The 23,245-nt window shown below is 27.3% G+C and overlaps 5 protein-coding genes across 5 annotated transcripts; 2 read left to right on the top strand and 3 right to left on the bottom strand.

The window, feature by feature from the left end:
* Positions 1-289: 289 nt before the first annotated feature.
* On the bottom strand, positions 290-2,981 carry PmUG01_09038100 (conserved Plasmodium protein, unknown function; the record flags this gene model as incomplete). The annotated part of the gene is made up of 4 exons (XM_029005080.1): positions 290-372; positions 586-855; positions 1,133-1,790; positions 2,136-2,981. 4 exons carry the CDS (start codon positions 2,979-2,981, stop codon positions 290-292), a joined length of 1,857 nt encoding a protein of 618 aa, XP_028861705.1.
* Positions 2,982-6,964: 3,983 nt separating this feature from the next.
* GPI8 (GPI-anchor transamidase) lies at positions 6,965-8,362 on the bottom strand (the record flags this gene model as incomplete). The annotated part of the gene is made up of 1 exon (XM_029005079.1): positions 6,965-8,362. One exon carries the CDS (start codon positions 8,360-8,362, stop codon positions 6,965-6,967), a length of 1,398 nt encoding a protein of 465 aa, XP_028861704.1.
* A 3,491-nt stretch (positions 8,363-11,853) lies between these two features.
* On the top strand, positions 11,854-14,309 carry NOT2 (CCR4-NOT transcription complex subunit 2, putative; the record flags this gene model as incomplete). Its single annotated transcript, XM_029005078.1, has 2 exons — positions 11,854-11,857; positions 11,938-14,309. The coding sequence occupies 2 exons, from the start codon at positions 11,854-11,856 to the stop codon at positions 14,307-14,309; spliced, it is 2,376 nt and encodes a 791-aa protein (XP_028861703.1).
* A 1,328-nt stretch (positions 14,310-15,637) lies between these two features.
* On the bottom strand, positions 15,638-18,073 carry PmUG01_09037800 (conserved Plasmodium protein, unknown function; the record flags this gene model as incomplete). The annotated part of the gene is made up of 1 exon (XM_029005076.1): positions 15,638-18,073. One exon carries the CDS (start codon positions 18,071-18,073, stop codon positions 15,638-15,640), a length of 2,436 nt encoding a protein of 811 aa, XP_028861702.1.
* Positions 18,074-19,752: 1,679 nt separating this feature from the next.
* Positions 19,753-22,672, top strand: PmUG01_09037700 (geranylgeranyl pyrophosphate synthase; the record flags this gene model as incomplete). The annotated part of the gene is made up of 11 exons (XM_029005075.1): positions 19,753-19,809; positions 20,048-20,165; positions 20,459-20,557; positions 20,730-20,817; positions 20,974-21,045; positions 21,160-21,431; positions 21,601-21,686; positions 21,847-21,945; positions 22,118-22,278; positions 22,469-22,494; positions 22,620-22,672. The coding sequence occupies 11 exons, from the start codon at positions 19,753-19,755 to the stop codon at positions 22,670-22,672; spliced, it is 1,131 nt and encodes a 376-aa protein (XP_028861701.1).
* Between the last annotated feature and the right edge of the window lie 573 nt (positions 22,673-23,245).

Raw genomic sequence — 23,245 nt, 5'->3', positions numbered from 1 at the left:
TATATATATATATGTGAATATATAACTGCGTCATATTCCGAAATGAACAAAAAAAAAAAATGATGAACACGATGTACAAGATTTACTAAAAAATAGCAAAACATGCTTGACATAATTTAATATATGAACTACGACTACACATACATTATGATACAAGGTAAAAGTTATGTAAGATTAAATTTTTAATACTAAATTAACATATAAAAAAAAAAAAAAAAAAATTTTTTTATTTTATTTTACTTTTTGAACTATATTATATCAGAATTGTATTTTACTTGTAGACTTTTTTTCATTTAATTTTCATCTGTGATATAAAGTTGCTTGCAGCCGGTAGCTTAATTTCTAAGCCTTTTTTGCCGTTTCCCCAAAGCACTGAGAATAAAACATAAAAAACATCGTCATATGTTCTTATATATATATATATATATCTAAATTTATGCACGCGTAAAACAACGAAATAGTGTGGACATATCTTTTTTCTTTTTTTTTTTTTTTTTTTTTTTGCACCAAATTTTAGATACTTTTTTTATGCATTATTAACTAAAATTTACACATAAACTTCTATTTTTTTATTTTATATCTTACCAGCTTTTACATGATTTTTACTCCCTCTTTGTGTCAGGTCTTTTTTTGGTATCTCTATGACATATTTAGAATTTTCATCATTGTTTGCATCTCTAATATATTTTATTTTAACAGGGATTCCATTTTTTTTATTTCTTTCTGATTTTATTATGTTCATTTTTTTATTGGGAAAAAATACTTCTTCCTCGTCCATGTTCACAAGATCATCATATCTTTCGTTTGAAGACTCATCTTCCTCAAGATTTGCTTTAAGTTTGTGATAATTCATATCTGTGTTGGAATGACAAATAAATAAACATTTGTAATTTAATACCTTGTTGGTTGATATCGTAAGCGGAAACCTCTCGCAAATCCGCACACCCGCTTAGTAGTGTGCAGCTATATATATATATATATATATATATATATATATATATATATATATATATATATATATATGCATATACGTATATATATACATAAACATATGTATATACGTACATGTGCGCGTACACATGGCACTGCTCAACATGCATATGCACACTGAAATGCTTGCCTCCTTTCTAACCTGCATATGGGTCCTCCTTATTCGTGTAGACTAGCTTTTTCACACTAGCTGAATGAACATTTGTCTGCTTCCTAGGTTTGAAATGCATATATATATTTTTCGAAATATTGTTCAATGCATTATAAAGTTGGCAGTCTTTTTTTCCCTTCACTTTGTTATTATCTGCTTGCTGATACCGATCTTTATATTTATCAGCAATAGTAGTATAATAAGGAATCTGTTTTAACATAACCTCCTTTGGAGGTAAATAAACATTAATATTTTGTAACTGGAAAGGTGATAATATACTTCCATTTATATTATTAAAGTTGTATATATCTTTTACAAAATTACTTATATTAATATCATTATATTTTTTTATACTATAAGACCACTTTTCTATAGTAGTTATTTGAGTTAATAACTGCACTTGTCTTAATCTTTGTATTAAAGCCTTTACCCATATTTTATTTTTCTTTTCATTTCCTAAAACCCAACAGGATGATAATATCATTTCGAATATGTTCCTTATCTTAGATACTTGTACATTTTTCTCATTTAAATATTTGTTCAATGATATCATGCATCCACTAAAGATTTCAATACATTTGGAATTCAAAAAGGCTTCAGTCTCCTCTCGCACCCATACTACTTTTTCCTTTCCGTTTATGTTCACGTCCTACGTAAGCAACAAAAAAAAAAAAAAAAAAAAAAAAAAAAAATTATGCACTCATTTTTAATCCACGAATAGAGGAAAAACGTTCGTCGTAGTGCAGGGTTAGTGTGTGTATTGTGCATTTATATATATTTAAAAGTGTGTTTACGTATGTACATGTATTATGTATTCATGTACTATGTTATACATCTACTATGTATTCATGTACTATGTATATATGTAATATGTACACATGTACTATATATACATATATACAAATATGCATATCTACGTGCACGTACACGCCACACAAACAGCATAACTCATGCAGTCTCAAATTTATAAACAGTCATTTGGCCAATTCCTTACATCCGCCAAAAGGGAAAAATACTCATTAGCGAACATTCGAATTATTTGTAGTCCTGTTAAGTGGGAATTGGTTATATAAATATTGTGATAACTAAAACATTCTGCTATTCTTGGTAATATGTAGTCAAATTGGTACCCAAAATATTCCTGTAAATCTTGTATTAACTCGTTTTCCTGTTCTATTTCTGCAATCTTTAATTTTTGTGCATGATGTATATGTTCAATTAAGGAAGGCATCCACGAGAAAATATTTGAACCACTATATTTGACTGCATATGCTACACATGCTTTAACATATTTTATTATGGAATTTTTATTATTAAAAAATAATGGTGTATACAGATAAGAATAACCAAATAAATATAAACTGTTTTTATATATTACACGATTTTTTCTCTTTTGAACATATAAATAATGAAAAACAACTTCTTTAATTGATTTAATATTTTTCAAATCATTAACTATCTCTACATCTTTTTCATAATTATATTTATTAAAAAAATGTAATTCACTATATAATTCTAAAACTCTTCCTCCTAATACTATCAGCTTTTCATAATAACCTACACCTCCATTTGTTATATCTGTAAAACAGGTATTCAAAGATTCAATGTCTATTTTCCTACAATTTTTAAAACCAAACCAGTTATATAAATCTGTGTAAATATTACAATAAACGTTCGGACATATACTTATTGCGGAGTTGTAACAATAATTGTCTTGTTCTTGAAAATTCTTTTTTCTCTCATATATTAAATTTTCTGTAACCTCTTTAATTTCATCTTTATAATCTATTTCATCTTCCCTTTCATAATATGCACAACCTTTTACATGTCTTATATCCATTTTCTTGGGAAATTTCACTTTATAAGAAAACTATAACAAAGTAGGCAAGTCGATTTGGGCATAAAGAAACATGTAATGTTTAACAAGCATAAAATATGAAGAAAAAAAAGAAAAACAAAAGTAAAAAAAAAGAAAAGAAAAAAGAATTCAATTAAAACAGTATCAAATAATGGTATATTAGTGAGACTTAATAAGCACGTAAAAAAATAAAATAAATAAATAAAAATAAAAAACAAATAAAAATAAAATGAAAATAAAAATAAAATGAAAATAAAAAATAAAACAAAACAATGTAAAGAAGCAAACTAAGGAAAGTATGTTCATTTGATAGTATATGCGGGTGGGTAAATTAATTTGTCTGATGATATACAAATAGGATCACTGCGAATACATTATGTTAAAAAAAAAAATAAACAAATAAAATTTAGCCTTTGTAAAAACTCAAAAACATGAATAAATTTAATGTGAACACTTCACCGAAATAAAAATAAAAACCTTAAACAAAACCGCAAATAAAACCGCAAATAAAACCACAAACAAATTATGTTGAAAACGTATGTATTTTCATCATGCTTTGATTAATGTATAGACGTAGCGTGCGGCGTTGCAAAGTGCATTTGTGTACATGTAGGCACGCACCCAAGATACAAATATATCTATGTGATAAAACAAAAAGTTGGTGCAGCGGTTACTCATTAAAGACAAGCGATTTTGCGAAACATGGTGCCAAATAAATTAAGGCATTAATTATTTTTACTTCGTTGTTTTGCTACACGTCTAATTAAATAACAGCAAAATGGAGCAAAATGCAGTAAAAAGCAGTAAAATGGAGTAAAATGTACGATAAAAATAACAGGAGATTAGGTAAAAATTAATAAACCATTAATTTATCATAAATTTTTAACTTTGCTAAAATATGTATCACTTTAACATAACTGGTAGTTTGTCTTCTGTTTAAAAAATTTGCGAACTACTATTTTCCTTTTAATTTTACAGAATGGTATATAAACATAAAACACTATGGCAATTTTATTTCAATGGTGTGCGCTATGAAAATTGTCTGTGCCGAATAAATCGCAGGAAAAATTGAAGAACGAGTATTTACTACTTTTAATTCATTTAAAAATAAAGAGAAAATCGTGTAAACAGTGTGAATAAAGCGAATAATGTAAAAGATGTAAATAAAATAAATACAGTAAATAGTATAAATAATACTGAATTTATAACTAATAAAAATTTTTTTTTTTTATAACCGTATAACATTTTCAGGTAAATACAATTAAAATACAAATATTTAAAAAATTTTAAAAATAGTAATATTATTTAACTGTATTTCAAAATAGTGCACGAATATTTCCGCTTCTAATGTGTAACTGAAAATATTTTTTTATGTTTGCGTTCACACACCAATCTTGTTTACACATGCTCACGTATATTATGTGTGTATATTCTGACAGTGAAAAGTATTTATAAAACAATACAGTGTGCCATTTTTATACTGTGTACATATAAGTTATTTGGAACATACATATCCCACTTATATATGTGTCCTTTTTTTTTTATTTTTTTTTTTTCATAGTACTATTTATGCATATATTCGCGTTATACATATATTTCCTTTATTATAAATTGACTTAGACTATTTTGTAATAAATTCTAAAGTGCAATACAAAATGGATACGTATCAGCAAATAACAAAAAGTAACACATACCAGGCAAAATCCTTAAAAGGATTTATGTATTTAGGTTTATTAAAATTGGCACCTTTTTCCCTTCTTTTCAATTTTACTCACACGCCTACGAACACATACATATATTCGCATATATGTATATATATATATATATATATATATATATATATATATAAATATATATTTTTATATGTGTACATATATATGAACATAAGGTGATACTTGGTAATTTTGCTTCAATATAGTAAATTTTTCTAAACACTAAAATTAAAGTAGGTGTATTTTTTTTATTATATTTTGTCTTTAATTTTATATATTTTTTTTTTTTTTTTTGTACTGACGCGTTAATATTTTTTCTTAAATACAACCAAAAAATTTATTTATTCATGCTGTCTTGTTAAGGTAAATAAAAATCATGAGCGCAAAAATGTGCAAAAATGTACAAAAAAGAACAAAAAAAAAAAAATAAAATAACACATAAACACGTTCGCATATTGGCACATCGGTACATTGACACATTAACACATTAATAGAGCGCGAAAAAAAGAAAAAATCAATAAAAACTTTTACAGCTTTTTCTTGGAGCTTCCACTTTTTTCATAATATTTAAAAATGTATATTTTAAAGTTTTAAGCATTGCTATTAAAATTTTTGGTGTTTGTTGTTTATCTCTGTATATAAAAACATTCCATGTACCTTCAGAAGAAAAAAAATTAAAATACGCTAATGCGTTTATACATATATACTCATACACCCATACACCCATACACCCATAACCCATACACCCATAACCCATACACCCATAACCCATACACCCATAACCCATACACCCATAACCCATACACCCATAACCCATAACCCATAACCCATACACCCATAACCCATACACCCATAACCCATACACCCATAACCCATACACCCATAACCCATACACCCATAACCCATACACCCATAACCCATACACCCATACAACTCATATATCCAGAAACCCACATACGTACATTTATATGTATGCTTTAAAAAAAATTTGGAAAAAATGAAAATACTGCATCTTTTTTTGAGCCCTGGCAATACTATGCATCGATGCCATAAACTGTTATAAGCTGAAATTTAATAAAAAAGATAAAAAAATGCTAAACAACCAGAATAATGAACTCTTGGAAACTGTTAATTCGGTTATTCCTCTTTTGGAGTTGTCAAAAAAGAGGAACATATTATGCAAAGTGCGCCTCTCATAAAGTACTAGCAGTAAACATATTTTAATCCTATCATTTTATCATTAATTTTTTCCATTTTTTTTTTGTAAAAAAAAAAAAAAAGCAATGTAATTTTAGTGGTGTCATACACCTTTCTAATAGGAAAACCAAATGTTATAAGCAATTTTTTTGAAATACACAAAATTCATACGTTCAACATTTTAATGCATTACCGTATATTCATTTAAACAAACCTTTGTATTTTATTTTTTTATATTTTTATATTTTTTTTTTTATTTTTTCTTTCCATTTTGTGTATGTGTAGTGTGGGCAAAATGATAATACTTTAAAAGAAGACACTTTACTTTTTTTAAAATATGAATTTCTTTTGGAAAAAAAGAGTATTCGTAATCTAAAAATAATCAAATAATCTCTTTAATATGGAAAAGTATTCTTCATTCTTCTGTTTTTTATTCAATAAAATGGCTGCATATATTTGCCCTCTAACATAATATTTTTTTTTTAACCTCAAGAAATATTCTTTTCATAATCCTTTTCATTTTTCTCCTTTCAGTTTTGTTAAATACATTAGTTTTTTTTTTTAGTATCACAATTATGTTACACTATATTATTTTTTTATCTTTTATCCGTTTCAGTGTCTTACCTTCCCTCCCCCCCCCCGCACCAAACCAATTGCGAACGGAACGTATATCGTATTCTTTTTGAACATATTTGCACACATGTATAAATATGTAATGAACCATTTACGAATTTAGCTTAATTTTTTTTTTTTTTTTAAATTACATGACCTGCAAAACGTCAATGGTTGCTCTATTTTGAAACTAAAAAAAAAATAATGCTGTCATTTCCAGAAAAGTAAGTTAATTTTACAAAAATAATAAAATAATAAAATAATGAAATGACGAAATGATAAAATGCCGAAATGATAAAATGCCGAAATAATGAAATGACGAAATGATAAAATGACGAAATGATAAAATGCCGAAATAATGAAATGACGAAATGATAAAATGACGAAATGATAAAATAACATAATAACATTGAAGCGTTAGAAAGTAGCATCACCCATGGCGCATCACTTAAACAAAAAAATGAGCAGAAAAAAGAAAAGGAAAAATAAAAAAACTAAAACTTTCAGCATATAGTTTACATTCACGTGAATGGAAGTAAAACAATAATCCGTAAAATAGGACTCTTCTTTCAGGTAAACCCCCATATTATTGCTGTAATAGCTTCTATCTTCATATAGATTTGCCATATTTGCATATATTTGACTTTTTATATGACCACATAAAGTTAAATAACCTAAACACGTTTTTCTCGAATTAAACGAGTCATCTCTTCTGTCCTTGTCATTTTGGTTATATGTTGATTTGTTCATATCATCCTTATTTATAGGTAACAAATTGGAATTAAAAAAAAGGATGTTTTTATCATGTAAAAATGTGGATGAGTTAAATTTGGAATTATTTATTGTTGCTTGTGATATTAAATGTTGTGTTTTTAAATAATTCAAAATATTAAACATGGAAAAAGATTTTGCATTTTTATGTGGTTCGTCAGGATATATTCTATAAATATTTTCTAAATAATTAAAAAAATGATAAGTAAATCTATCAACTGTTGATACACTTAAAAATTTACTTGAAAAGAGACTGTAGCTATTTTCATTTCTATTAGATGAAGATAATAAAAAGACATTTTTAATAGTATATTTATTTATAAAATGTAATATATCATCATAAAAACTATATCCTTGACATGTATCAATGATCACAAAGATATATTTGTATAAATTTTTTATAAGTAGTTCTTGTATATATAATTTAAATTCAAAGGAACTCATAATATTAAATTCTTGAATTTTTAAAAAGTTTACACCACCATGACCTGTCATGTATATGAATAAGTTTTTTTGTTTATTTCCATTCGTTTGTAGTCTATTTTTTTTAGGACTAAATGCATCATATCTATGTCTAATAACTCTTCTGATTTGTTCATCCTTAACATTATCATTTTTATAATCAATATTTAAATTTGTATATAAATTATCTCTTACATGTATATCGTAATTTTCACTTGGAAATATTTCATATTCTTTAAAAATTGTGCCTTCTATAATATTCCTACAATTACAAGCTTGATCAAATGGGATCATAAGTAATATATTTGTATCAATAATATCACCTATATCTTTTAGGTATTTATATGCAATCAATAAGTTACACGTATGCCTATAATTAAAATGATGTCTTGATGTACTTAATGCTATAACATTGTTATTCATATAATTTAATTTCTTTAATTCATTCAAAAATATTTCCTTTATTACATTCTCCTTTTTATTTATGTTTTCAATCTCTTTGTATTTCCCTTTCATATTTTTAATATCCACACCAGAGAAATAAAATGACGCAATTACAATTTTAATTGCTACCACTGTACACCATTCAAGCATAAGTTTTAATTTCATTTTGTCTGTTTAAATATTAGAACCTTCATTACATCAATGTTGTTTCCTTTTCACTGCGCACGTATGTTTACACGCATGTATGTTCATGTGCATGTTTGTGTGTATTCTCTTTTTATTACCTCTTTTTTGGACGTATGTTTGTACTTTTTGCGTCTTTTCTGCAGTATGGTATATCTTAATTGCTTTTGGTAAGTAAAAGATTGTCATAAAGGGGGGTATATATGTAGGTGCATAAGTAGTGTGTACGTGGGTATATATGTGTGTATATGCATGTATGTGTAAATAGGCTGTGTACGTTTACCCATTCATCTTTTTTCTTCTCTTTTTTTTTCTATTAACCTGCTGGAAGCACTCTTTTCAAACTTCGTAGCTATTACATTGGTAAGCATTTAACATAACAAAAAAGAAAAAAAAAGAAATAATAGTAGTAACAGTAGTAGTTGTTGCTGTACTAGTAGTAATAGCAGTAGCAGTAGTAATAAATGAAGCTCGAATGGCGTAAAATGCAAATAAAAGGTGGCATAAATTTTTTCTTGATATAGGAATTATTTGTTAAACAAAAAAAAAAATGTTTAAAAGAAGCTGATAATTTTAGGTGGAAATTTTAAAAAGTACCTTTCTTTTTTTTCTTTTTTTTTTTATTATATTAAAATTAGGATATATTCATAATTTAAAAATAAAAATATTCTTAAATTATATATATACACCAGTTGAATGAATTTTAAATCGTTTTGAAAAAGAAGGCTTCCTCATTATTTATGAAGAACTATATTTGATGTCCAACCCGATATGTATGCCATTTATGAAAACGGTTCATTTTTTTTTTTTTTTCCTTTTTTTTTTTAAATAAAGCCGAGTAAATAATTTGAGTAAAACATATCGATGAGGCAGTACTACATTAATAATATATTTGTTCCACTTTAAAAAAAAAAAATAAAATAAATAAATTAATTAAAATACAATAAATAAATATATAAATAAATAAAGTAATTAATTAATTAAAATAACACAAATAAATAAATAAATAAATGTATTAATTAAAATAAATGTATAAATAAAAAAATTAAAATAAGTTAAACTATTTTTGGTTATCCTCATAATTTTTGGTTATCCTCGTACGGCAAAAAGAAAAATAAAAATGTAATAGTATGCTTAGGATACACTGCAATGCACTGTTAATAAAAGGAAAAAGTTCAAATAGTACTACGTGTTGTTGATCTTGCCTTTCACTGAAATTGCTCTTCTGAAAAGTTTTGCATTATTACATACAGTTATGAACACAAATAAATATATATCCATAAGAATATATTTGTATGTACATATAAGTACACACGTATACATGTGTTTGCATGGATAATGTTAAATTAAACAAATCTATCCGTGTACGAATAATATTTTTTTATGTTTAACATGTGTACACACATTAGTTAGTAAATATATATGTAATTACATATAAGGGCATATATGTACATATACAACATAATTAAAATAAATAACAAAGGGTAAAGATAACAGATATACTTTTTGAATTATTACGTAGAAAAGTGCTTAAAAAAAAAAAAAAAAAAAAAAAAAAAAAGAAAAAATGTAGGAAAAAAAAAGCAATTGAATAGTCAAAATAATTTCCCTTTTTTCATTCATTTTCCGCTTTATTTAATATGTTCATTTCGTGATACTCAATTTTGTGTAATAAGAAAAAAAAATAAAAAAACGAAGAATGAAAGTGAAGTCTTTACAGTCATAGGAATAAAAAAATATATTCTTGTTTTGGAAATAAGCACCTGTTCTTAAAAACATAAGATTATTTATAATTTATTATTATTTTAAGAAAAAAAAAAAAAAAAAAAAAAAAAAAAAAAAAAAAAAAAAAAAAAAGGTTAAATCTAACAATCAAAATTGTCAATACATACCCATGCACATATATATATTTGTATAAACACGTTGAGCAGCACTAAATTAGTATTATTATGCATTAAAAAAATAGTGTGTACACAATTTACACTTTGCTGACAATTATGAACACAATTATGAACACAACTTTGAACATAATTTTGAACATAATTTTGAATATAATTTTGAACATAATTTTGAACATAATGTTGAACATAATGTTGAACATAATTTTATATAAATATTAACTTGTCGTATGACATTTCTTAATTTTTTTCGCTAAAGTTAAATGTGTACATAAGGTTACATCCCGTACAAATTAAAAAAAAAAAAAACTCTAGTGATGCCATCAAAATTTATAATATCTTCCAATACAATTAAAAAGAAAAAAAAAAAAAAAATTTGTCCCTTGGTAAAATAATAGCATATATCAAGGGTCTTTTATGTATGAGCTTATAATTTTTATATAAGCTTCATTTTCTTTAGTTATTCAAATGACGTTTAAATAAACTACTAAGCATTCTTAATTTTTACATTGTTATTTTAGGTCTACCTAGAAAAGGCATTTTTCATACATCTTTAATAAGTTTCATTTTTACTCTTTTTTCTAAAGACCTTATAAAAAATATATAATTTTTTTTTTTTTTTGAAATATCGTAAACGTTGTGCTGGTAATACTCATGAAAACATTTTCAAGTCGGCATAAACAAACTTGTATCATTGCACATTTGTACAAACGTGAATACGTAAATATGTGCATATGGTCATACGTACATATGTAAATACGTGCATATGTAAATAAGGGCATATGTAAATAAGGGCATATGTAAATACGTGCATATGTAAATAAGGGCATATGTAAATACGTGCATATGTAAATAAGGGCATACGTAAATACGTGCATATGTAAATACGTGCATACGTGCATACGTGCATACGTGCATACGTGCATACATTTATATATATATACATATGAGCGCACAAATTTAGGCACACGTTATGACGTACTTTTCGTTTTGTGCTTTTCCTTTTTGGAAATTATTAAAGTAATTGCACTGTTCTCATTTTTATCATAAGTATGTACATGTTTTTTTCTAATAGTTCACATAGTTTTTGTAAGTAAAAAAAAAAAAAAAAAAAAGGTTTCAAGCCTATAGTGTAGCTCTATTATTTTTTAGAGATATAAATGCGTACATACGTAAAATATGCATGAAAGAAAAATAGTTAAACTGAGTAGAAATACGTGCATAAATACGTACATACATACAAGCGCATATATGGGTATATGTGATAGAAATATTATAAATAAATATTTACAATCGGTGGAATGATTTAGCAGTTATGCTCATGCATAATACATCGAAAGCTGAACGTACCACTAAGTAGGTAGTTGCCTTGTGATGCGCAGTCATACATACGTATGCACAGACTTAAGCGCAGACATAAACACATATCTATATGCACACGCAACGTATGTATGCAAACACGTGTAATACCGCATATGCATAGCAGCTCTTTATGCAATTTTAAAATTTTGATTATTCCTATTTTTTTTTTTTTTATTTAAATCACGACCCAAAATAAAAAGAAAGTACAATATTATGGGTAAGGGAAATAAAGAAAAAAAAAGGGAAAAAAGTAAGAATTCAATCAAAATGTCAAAAAAAAAAAAAAAAAAAACACAGAAGGAAATAACAAAAATGAAGATAATGATTCTAACGATATAAACGATTTGGATATTGAAACGAATGAACAAGTATCAGATTTGATAAAGGATCATAACTGCAGTAGTAACAACACTAATAGCATTAGTAGCCCAACCAATGGCAATACACATAGCAGGAACGATAAAGAGGATGAGAAAAACGAAATTCACTGGATAGAATATATGGATGAAAACATAGAAGATAACATAAGTGATAACTCTATTTCCAACCCCATGGATAATGAAGTGAAACACTCAGTATATATTAACGAAAGCACCGATATGTTACAAAAGGAATCTGTTCTCTCTTCCCACATAAAAGAAAATAGAATCAGTGAAACAAAAGATTCAATGGAAAAGAATCTGAATAAAGACAAGAGGAAAAAAAAAGAAAAAAATGATAAGTACGAAAAATGCGAAAAATGCGAAATATTTGAAAAATGTCAAATGCACAAAATTAACAAAAAAGACAAAATAAACGCAAGGGAAAATCATATTAAAGACAACCCACAGGATAGCAGTAACACGGAAAAAGATCTACTCATTCATGAACACAATAATGATGTAGAAGGTAACTATATATGGACCAAAAAAAAAGGTATATGTATTACCAACGAATGTGATAATTACAGGAAAGTATGTAATGAGAAAAGACAGAGTGCATTAAATATTAACTTGAACCAAGAAATTTTATATAACAACAATTCTGTTAGCACTAGTAGAAATAACAATGGTATGAATTATGACAATAAAAATAAAGAGATTAGTATTACCACTAACAGAAGGGAAAACAAAAAGGAGGAAACAAAATTAAAGAAAAGTGGCAATCCAAATAACAGTAAAAATAAACATGAAAGAAACAGTGAAGATACAATTCGAAGTAGTGAAACAAATATAGATAATTTGAAAAGTAAGAAGAATAAGAAAAATATAAAATTAAATGAAAATAGTATGACTAAAGATAAAGTAAATAAAATCAATCAAATCAATCAAATCAATACTACTAGTAATGATTTAACACTATGCAAAAATAATAAGTTACAGGATGTTTGTGCAGAATATAATAATGAGAAATTTGAATACTCCTTGGAAAGTAAAATGTCAAGTAGGGGGGATAAAAAGGAAGAACATGGAAGTAGTAACATCATTGATGAAGGTAATTCTAACAGTGCGAACGATCATAATGCAATGCCTCATACGAATGATGCAAACGATTATAATATCAAGGGAACGTGCGATCAAACAGATTTCCCATATGACCAAACAGACGTCTCATGTGACAGAATAAGATGCACAAGTGGAAAAACTTGTAAAAAGAATGAAAAGAAAAAGGTAGAAAAAAAAATGAACACTATGGATGCGCATAGAATGAAAGCGAATAATAGAGACGATATATGCTACAGACTTCCTTTGGACGAGCACACAAATGAGGAAAGGGAAAATAGTTCACATGAAGATAAAGAAGTCTATGAAAAGGTTAATATAGACAAAGGGGAGAAGATTCCAAACTGTAATGAGTCAATGCATAAGGACAAACTGATTGATGACCAAAAAGAGAAAAGCACTGAACATACATATAAACAAGAGAAAGACGAGTATCTCTCACTTGAAGAAATATTGTACGAAACAACAGAAAGGGCAAAAATATATAATAGAACAAATTATGGATTATTAGGAATACTAAAAGTAATAAAAATGACAAATCCAAATTTAAATATTTTAGCATTAGGAACAGATTTAACAACATTAGGATTAGATTTAAATACCCGTGATTTCCTTTTCTCCTCATTTAATTCACCTATATCAGATAATCCGACAAATAAAGATGATTATTTTATAAAACCAAATTCTTATTTAAATACACATTTTCAAATACGTTTATCTTTATTATTAAAATTAAAAACAGAGACCCTCTTTTATATTTTTTATAATATACCGAGAGATGTATTACAAGCTTATGCTGCTTCTGAACTATATATAAGAAAATGGCTCTACCATATAATATATAAAAAATGGTTTACTCCTAAAAATTTATCAAATTATTCAAGTATAGAAAAATGTGCTTCTTGGATATATTTTGACCCTATTTCATGGTCAAAAAAAAATTACGAGGATTTTCTGAACACGCAAGATATTATGAATGTAGAGGATGTTACTAAATGTATTGAGAATATAATTAAGTTGCAGTCTTATTATAATATAAATCAACCAGAAGGTGATCAAAATGTCAATACAGGTCGAACCTGTAGTAAAGACAGCACAAATATGGCAAACCCAGCCAACTCTTCCCCCACACCCACACCCACAAACATCCAAACACACACACAAACGCACACACAAACATATACATAATCACGTACACATACATATACACATATACATACACATATACATACACATATACATACACATATACATACACATATACATACACATATACATACACATATACATACACATATACGTACACATATACATACACATATACGTACACATATACATACACATACACAGGTGAACGCTCGACAACCGTGCATTTGCACGTGTACAGGTATTTGCGAATAGTTTCCCTGTAACCGTACATTCAAAAGTTTAGCGCATTTACCGTATTGACCATAAAAATGTATTTGTATAGCATTTTTGATTTTGCATATGATTTATTTTCCTTTTTTCTTATTTCTTGATTCCTTTTCATAATTTTCTGCGTTTTTCCACCCTCCTATCGTTGTGTTACAGCGATGTACGTGTGCATGTATTGATACATGTATGCGTGTATATACGTGTACATATGTGTATGCATATATGTGTGCCTATATGTACGGATGGAAGAACCACGCGCAGTAATAACAACATTAACTCGTTCTCTTATCATGAACAACTTTTTTCATATTATAATTTGTACATTAGAAATTACGAATAACAAGTACATTCAATTCTGAGAGAATACCCATTTTTGCAAAAAAATGCGCATATACGTATACCCGCATATACATGTATGCATATGCATATATATATGTACACCTGCACATTCGTATGTTCATGTACATGTATACCCCTTACAGAAGTTTTTCGCTTTCCTTTTTAGTACAAGCAAGTATAAAATAAAAACAAATTATTTTGCTTTTGTTCATAAACTTTTTAAAGTAAAGTTTTCCTTTTAAAATGCGTTTTGTGCAGTCCTATTCATTCACATCCGCACTGTTCCCTCGTTAGGCGAGTTTCCAATTCGAAAATAATTTGAAACAGAAATAGAAGTGGTAGTAAAAGTGGTAATAGCAGTAAACATAGCAAGTGCAATCGCAAGAGCAAGCATAATGTATATGTGTGTGTGTGTGTGCAGGGATGCCATATATATATATGCACTCACGCGAGGAGGTAGAGCCATCAGTTGAAAGATCATACAGGTTTTAAAAGAATTACAAAATGAACAATCAAGTGGTCTCAACAACGTCCATAATGATAAAAAAAAAGAAAAAAAAAAAAAACAAATAGCACATGTGATTACATTCACCTGTGCAATATTGGAGGGCTTTATTTGCATAACTACACTAGGAATGAATAGTATAAAGTAAAGAACATAAAGACATAAACAAAACAGTAAACACAAATGAGTTTGCGTACATAAGTGAAACATGCGTATATGGGAGTGTGCACATGTCTGCACACCGCATAACCGAGCTCTACCACTCATACCTATCACTGTTGCTCACCTGGCAATATGCACTTCCCCCACTGAGCCTTTTTTTCTGAAAAATATGTTTCAAGTAAGAATATGAGTAAACAGATACATGCTGATCTGACCACACAATTTTAACATTGTACGTACCTAGTTTTATAATATCCTTTACATAAATATTACGATTTAAAAATTTTTTTTTTTTGTAATTTTTCTTTTTCCTATTTAATTTGCATATGTCACATGTACATTTTAATCGAATATCTTTAATATTACAAAGTAATACATCATCTGCAAAGACGTATTTATTTTCTATCGAGTCAAAGGATAGTTGAATGTACTGTTTGTTATATATTTGTAAAGATGGTAAGTTCAACATATGATTATTTTTTATTATAGAAATTTGTCTTATAATATTTTGAAAAATACATTCTAGCTTGTCAATTAAATAATGCTTTTCAAAGGCCAAAATAAAGGGGAATTTCAACTCTCCCTTCGTCCTACCACTTTTACGGTCACTGCAACTACCATTTTGGCTATCACTGCGTACGCCATTGTAACCACCACTATAACTACCACTACGACTGCCACTACGACTATCATTACGACTATCACTATGACTATCACTACGACTATCATTACGACTATCACGACGACTACCATTACGACTACCATTACGACTACCATTACGACTACCATTACGACTACCATTACGACTACCATTACGACTACCATTACGACTACCATTACGACTACCATTACGACTACCACTATGACTACCACTATGACTACCACTACGACTACCACTACGTACACCGCTGCCATCACCACTGCCATCACCACTGCCATCACCACTGCTATCACAAGCTTGGTACGCATTTCTTGCAAACAAGGAATGAAAAGGAATGTCGTACACTTTAGTAAATTTTTTTTTCAAATCCTCCATATTGCAGTTATTAAAAATATAATGTTTTTTATCGCAGCTATCACAAATAAAATAACTCATATTAACAATCAGACAAATTATTGGTATATTAAAATAATTGCACATGTTTATTCCTTTTTCTACATCATTAATAGATAAATCATTGGGGGTACTTACCATAATAATTCCATCAATTTTTTCAGTTTCAAATAAATTTAAATGTATATCATTAGTTCCTGGAGGCATGTCTATAATTAAATAATCTAGGATTCCCCAATCTACATGATTTATAAATTCGTTTATTAATTCATTTAGTATAGGCCCTCGAAAAGAAGCAAATCCTAAATTTTTTTTATTTTTTATATACGCATAAGACATTAATTTTACATCTTTAAATACTAATGGTTCAATCATGGGTTGTCTATCCACATTTTCCTCCTCTTCCTCCTTCTCGTCGTTTCGTTCATCCTCACAAACTTCTTTATCCTTGACACTGCCCTGGTCGTAAGATATTCTGTGCACGTTATTTTTCGTTTCACCCAAATTTTGGTATGGCACGTGATCTCTCACGACCTTTTGCGATTCCTTATCATCATCATCATTACCTTTCAAATTTATTGTGCTACTGCGATTAGGTTGATTAGAACGATTAGCACTATTAGTGCGATTAGCATTATTAGTGCGATTAACGTTATCACTGTTGTCAATGTTAAAAATACGATCAATTCCATAGATATCGCCAATTTTGTCCCTGTGACTGTTCAACTCGTTGCTATCTGCTCTTTCCTGCCCTCTCTCACCTTTAATTTGATCGATCTTTTGCCATTTCTCATTGTGATGATCAACTATAGGGATATGCAAAAAATCCAGCTTTTGTTCAATTTCCTTCTTTGATATACCACTTGTACAATCATCACTATGGTCATAATTACCTAGCTCCTTTTCATAAAATATTTTATTATTCCTTGTCTTTTTTGTATTTTTAAATTTTGCGTATGTATGTTCAAATGGAAGTAATGTGGGTAAGCTCGGGCCATTAATATCTGCATCAAGAAGTCCAACGGATGCTCCTTTTTTTTTCAAGTAAAACGAAAAATTAACTGAAAAAAAAGATTTCCCTACTCCTCCTTTACAACTATATATTAATATAATATTTTCAATTTTATTAATTCGATTTCTTTTGTTATTATTTTCATTAAAATTTATAAATGTTATATTAATATTTACATTTTCTATCCATTCATATAATCTCAATTTTTTTTTACATTCTGCAACTAATTCTTCCTTAACAGGACAGGCAGGAGTTGTCAAATTTAAATCAAAATTTACGTCATATTTTCTACATTCCTTTTCAATTATTTTTAAATTACGAACAAAATTTAACTCAACAATATTCTTTTTTAAATCTGGGTCTGTTACACTTTTTAGGCAATCTAAGATTAGCGCTTTTTTTTTCTTTATCTTTTCAATATTTTTGCCGTACACAAATTCTTCGTCGATTATGTCACTGTCCATCTTTAAAAAAAAAATAAAAATAAAAATAAAAACAAAAATAATAATAATAACAATAATAATAGTAATAATAGTAATAATAATAATAATAATAATAATAATAATAATAATAATAATAATAATAATAATAATAATAATAATAATAATAATAATAATAATAATAATAATAATAATAATAATAATAATAATAATAATAATAATAATAATAATAATAATAATAATAATAATAATAATAATAATAATAATAATAATAATAATAATAATAATAATAATAATAATAATAATAATAATAATAATAATAATAATAATAATAATAATAATAATAATAATAATAAATGCTAAACTTCAAACATGCAACTACACCTTACACGTCAAATATACAAAATTTTCTCCTTTTTTTTTATCTTTTTCCTCCTGGGTATCCCTTATATAGCTTTCCTATTTCTCTCTTCGTATATATATATATATGTGTGTGTACGTGCATATATATGTAGCATATCTAAGTTTTCCTTAATTTCTGGCGCAGTTTTTCTCATTTTACGTATTAGCTCTTTTTCCTTTTATGTCTACGTTACCTTTTACAGCCTACGCTTTTCATTGCTGAAAATTTTTTTACTTCTACGTCGCGCTAATGAGTTTCATATGAATGTAACTCCGTGGTTACTTGCTACCATTCCGTTTCATGTGAGTATTCGTATTTCCCTCATTTACGCTTAAAAAAGTTAGGCTCCTTTAGTGCTGTATTTCGTTATGATGTACTAATGCTCAAATGTTTTTCAGTACTATTCTCTGGTCATGTAAGTACAAACATACACATATGTTTATGTATGCACATATGTTTATCAATATACATTTATGTATACATATATATAACCACAACAGCAAACATTCACATAGAAGAAGTTACGAAAAAGGGACAATGCGGAATTACAATATCTTCTTTTTTTTTTTTTTTTTATTGACTTAATCGAATTAGTAAAAAATCGAAGCCGTATTTCATTTTGTTTTTCATTCCAATATCTGAAAATAGCCCTTTTCGTAAAACACGTACATATATAATAATATATGTGAAATAGTATTTTTTTTTTTTTTTTTTTTTTTTTTTTGCATTATACAGAAATAGTAATTTTTACATTTTTTTGTTTTTACGTTTTTTACGAATAGTTTGTATTAGCATTTCTAAGGAGAGCATAAATGTATATGTATGTTAAAAAGGAACAGTCATTTTAACTGTGCATAAATATATGGCTATTCAAAAACGCACAACAATGGTAACTGCCAATAGCACCAATGAGAAGGAGTTGTTGGGAAACGTTTCTTGAATAAAGGCTTATTAAATAAACACGGAGTAAGAAAAACGCTCTCCCCGAAATTTTGATGCTTACATGTTTATATACATGAATATATATATAAACATGCATTATATATAAATATAATCATAAAAATATATAAATACATATAAATATATATACATATAGTAAGAATAACAAATTAGTATCTCCTTCCTTGTCACCATTTACATTTTAAGTATATAATGAAAACATCCTTTTAAAAACACATCGTTCAATTTAACAAATTTGTAATCAAAATATAGTAAAAAAAGAAACACACACACACACAACACTATTAAAAATATAATTTTACAAACAAAAAAAAAGGAATAAACAAAGGAAAGAACAAGTATGGAAAAGGAGGTAAATAACGAAGAAGTGGATGGAGGATTAGCCTTTTTTAGAAGTGTGAGTGCTGTTGTAGCATAGTAGTTTACATTTATATAAATATATATATATGTACGTGTATGTATTTATTTATTTATTTATCTGTTTAACGTATAAAAATTCGAAATAATTACTGCAGATTACGTAGCCTTTATATCTTATCTGTCCCTCATGTTTACGCGCAGATATATGCCCATATGTATCCCCATATACTCATATATATACATAAATACACCCATATATACATATATATACTTAGATGTATGACAAATACAGGGATGCTTTCATAAGCCATATTAACGAATACATACTAGAAGATCACATAAAGGAACACATTTCAAAATATTACAAACTTTTATTTGATTACAACTGCTTAGGTAGGACATACATACATATATATATGTATGTATATATACACTCATGTACACATTTTTGCGTACATGATGAATATATTTTTTGGGACATAATTAAATGAAAAGAGCAGAAGGATTATTTTAAGATATAATTTGTTAAAAGTGGTAAAAAAATTTTGTTTACCCCGAAACTGATATGTGTAAATGGTGAAATAATTTAAAGTGTGTGAAGCCATTAAGAAGTATTTTTTTCTATTTTATATTTTTATTATTTTTTTATTATTATTTTATTATTTTTTTTTTTTTTTTTTTGACAGGGGGAAAAAATATAAGAGGCATTTTGGTTATTTTAATTTATGAATATGTAAAAAATAGGGACATTAACAGTTCAGAGTGGGAGAAGGCTGCTTGTTTAGGTTTATAATATTTGCAACTGCAACTGATACTTAAGAAGAGTGTACACATAAATGCACACATGCTTTTACGTACATATATACGAATGTACATGTATGTATACATATAGATAGAGACGCGCAACACATAGAGCTACCCGCTTATTTTTCTATTTACGCATTGTTTCCCTTTCAGCCTGGTGCATAGAAATTTTACAGGCGTCGTTCCTAGTGGCCGATGACATAATGGACAAAGGAGAAACGAGGAGAAACAAATATTGTTGGTATGACCAAAATTTTGGCTTTGTATTTACCTATTGAAAATAATTTTATGTAAATGCATGCATGTATACTTCTTCAACGCGTTAACCATTATTCTTTCGTTGGTTCGTTCTTCCCTTTCTTTCCTTTCTTTTTTCTCATTCCTGAACGATGAATAGGTATCTATTGAAAGAAGTTGAAACGAAAAACGCCGTGAATGACGTTCTCCTTTTGTATAATGCCATTTACAAGTTAGTTCTTAAAAATTAAAAAGGTCATAGTTGGTATAGTTTCTTTGCTATTTGTAATAATTTTTGTGTGTGTGTGTGCGTGTGTATATGTTTGTGTCCCTTTCCTGATAACAGGTTAATTGAGCTGTATTTGCGAAACGAAAGCTGCTACGTTGACATTATAGCCTCCTTCAGAGACGCTACTTTAAAAACTATTATTGGCCAACACCTAGATGCGAATATATTTTCTGAAAAATACTCAGACATAAGTAGAAATATTGACGTTAACAATATTAATGTTTCAGAACAGTCACTTATTAATATTAATATGATCAATTTTAAAGTTTATCAAAATATAGTTATTCATAAAACTGCATATTATTCTTTCTTTTTACCTATTGTGTGTGGTTAGTTACATTTTTTGCCATAATATTCCAGCAGCTGATACGTACATTTCGTGCTTTATTATTTCTTTTTTTTTTTTTTTTTTTTGTGACGTTTATATTTTATGCATTTTTTTTTATTTTTTTTCCTGACTGTTCATATTTTTCTTACCAATTTATATACGCACCGTAGGTATGCAGCTAGCTGGAATATCTCTAGATAACTTAATTTACAAAAAGGTTGAGAATATATCTGTTTTGATGGGCGAGTATTTTCAAGTTGGTTTTTTCAAAAAATTTTTCCATTTCCATGTGCTTTTTTATTTCGCATTTGATCACAATTTGATTACATGCCCTTTTGACAATTTATCCATTTGTTCATTTCTACCATGTTATTTTCCATCATTTCGTTCTCCATTTTTTTTCCTGCACTGTTCAGATTCATGACGATTTTATGGATTATTTTGGAGACGAGGAAAAAACGGGGAAAGTTGGATCGGACATACAAAATAATAAATTAACCTGGCCACTAATAAAAGTGCGTAACAGTGAAAAAAAAAAAACTCGCTTGATGACTATTATTACTGTTATTAATATAATTATGTTTGTTAGTATTATTAATATTATTGTTATTATTACTAACATTTTTAATATTATTGTTATTCCTTTTTTTTACCCCTTACCTGCATTTCGCAATCTCCGTTTTCCAGACTTTTGAGCTATGTTCCGAATCAGACAAAATTAAAATAATAAAAAATTACGGGAAAAATAATAGAGAGTGTGTTAAAGTTATTGATAGTATGTATGAGCAATATGACATAAAATACCATTACAGTGAGTATGAGAAGGAGCAAAAGGAAAAAATACAAAAGTAAAAAATGGAAAAAAAAAAAAGAAAATTACTGTGCGTATACGTACATATATATACATTTACATGCATATGTATGTATATACGTAAACATTTTTGCCTGCATAACTATTTTTTCCGTTCAGCTTATATGCACAATAACACATATGCATATTTGTTCACATTTATGATCTTTTTCCCTTTTCATCTTTAGGGCTATATGCGAGTTGCAACACGAAGGTAATGCATATTAAAAATGTCTCAAAGGAACGTTTCATTTTTTTTTTTTTTTTTTTTTTTTCATATGTGCCGTTGCTTCTTACATTTTTTTATATTTTCCCTTTTTTGAATTTACTTATGTATAGGTATTGAATATGTGTTAAAATATTTGCTGGACATTTTATTTACTGGTGCGTAGGAGTCATTCTATTTTATTTTACTTTATTTTATTTTATTATTTTTTTTTTTCATCATATGCCATAAACCCCAAAAAAAAAAAAAAAAATAAAATAAAATAGATGAAGCTTTAATGTATTTTAATGTAGGTACATTAAATTATTCTTAGTAGCAAGTGCACATACGTGTAAGTCTGGTGTGTGTATATATATATATATATATATATGTTTATGAATATGTATGTGGGCGTGTATGCATATTTAGTTATGTTCATACAAGTATGCGTAACTACAAAAATATTGTAACCACCAAATTAAGCTTTTTTTTTTTTTTTTTTTTTTTTTAAACAAATACAATTAATTTATCCCAATTTATATATGATGCACACAAGCATTCATTGAAAATTAAGTTTAATTTTTTTGTATGCAAAAAAAAATATGTAGATCTTTATTTTTTCCTATTTCATTTTACGTCATATTATGATATATTTATTAAAGGGACTTAGCCGCATATATTTTAAGTAGACATTCACATGTGCATAAATTATGATGCCATCATTAGAATATTACTAAACTTTTTTTAATTTTACATTTTG

The sequence above is a fragment of the Plasmodium malariae genome, assembly GCF_900090045.1.
Source record: "Plasmodium malariae genome assembly, chromosome: 9".
NCBI lineage: Eukaryota > Apicomplexa > Aconoidasida > Haemosporida > Plasmodiidae > Plasmodium > Plasmodium malariae.
Note: the sequence above shows the minus strand (reverse complement) of the source record. Positions and strands in the feature narration are given on the sequence as shown.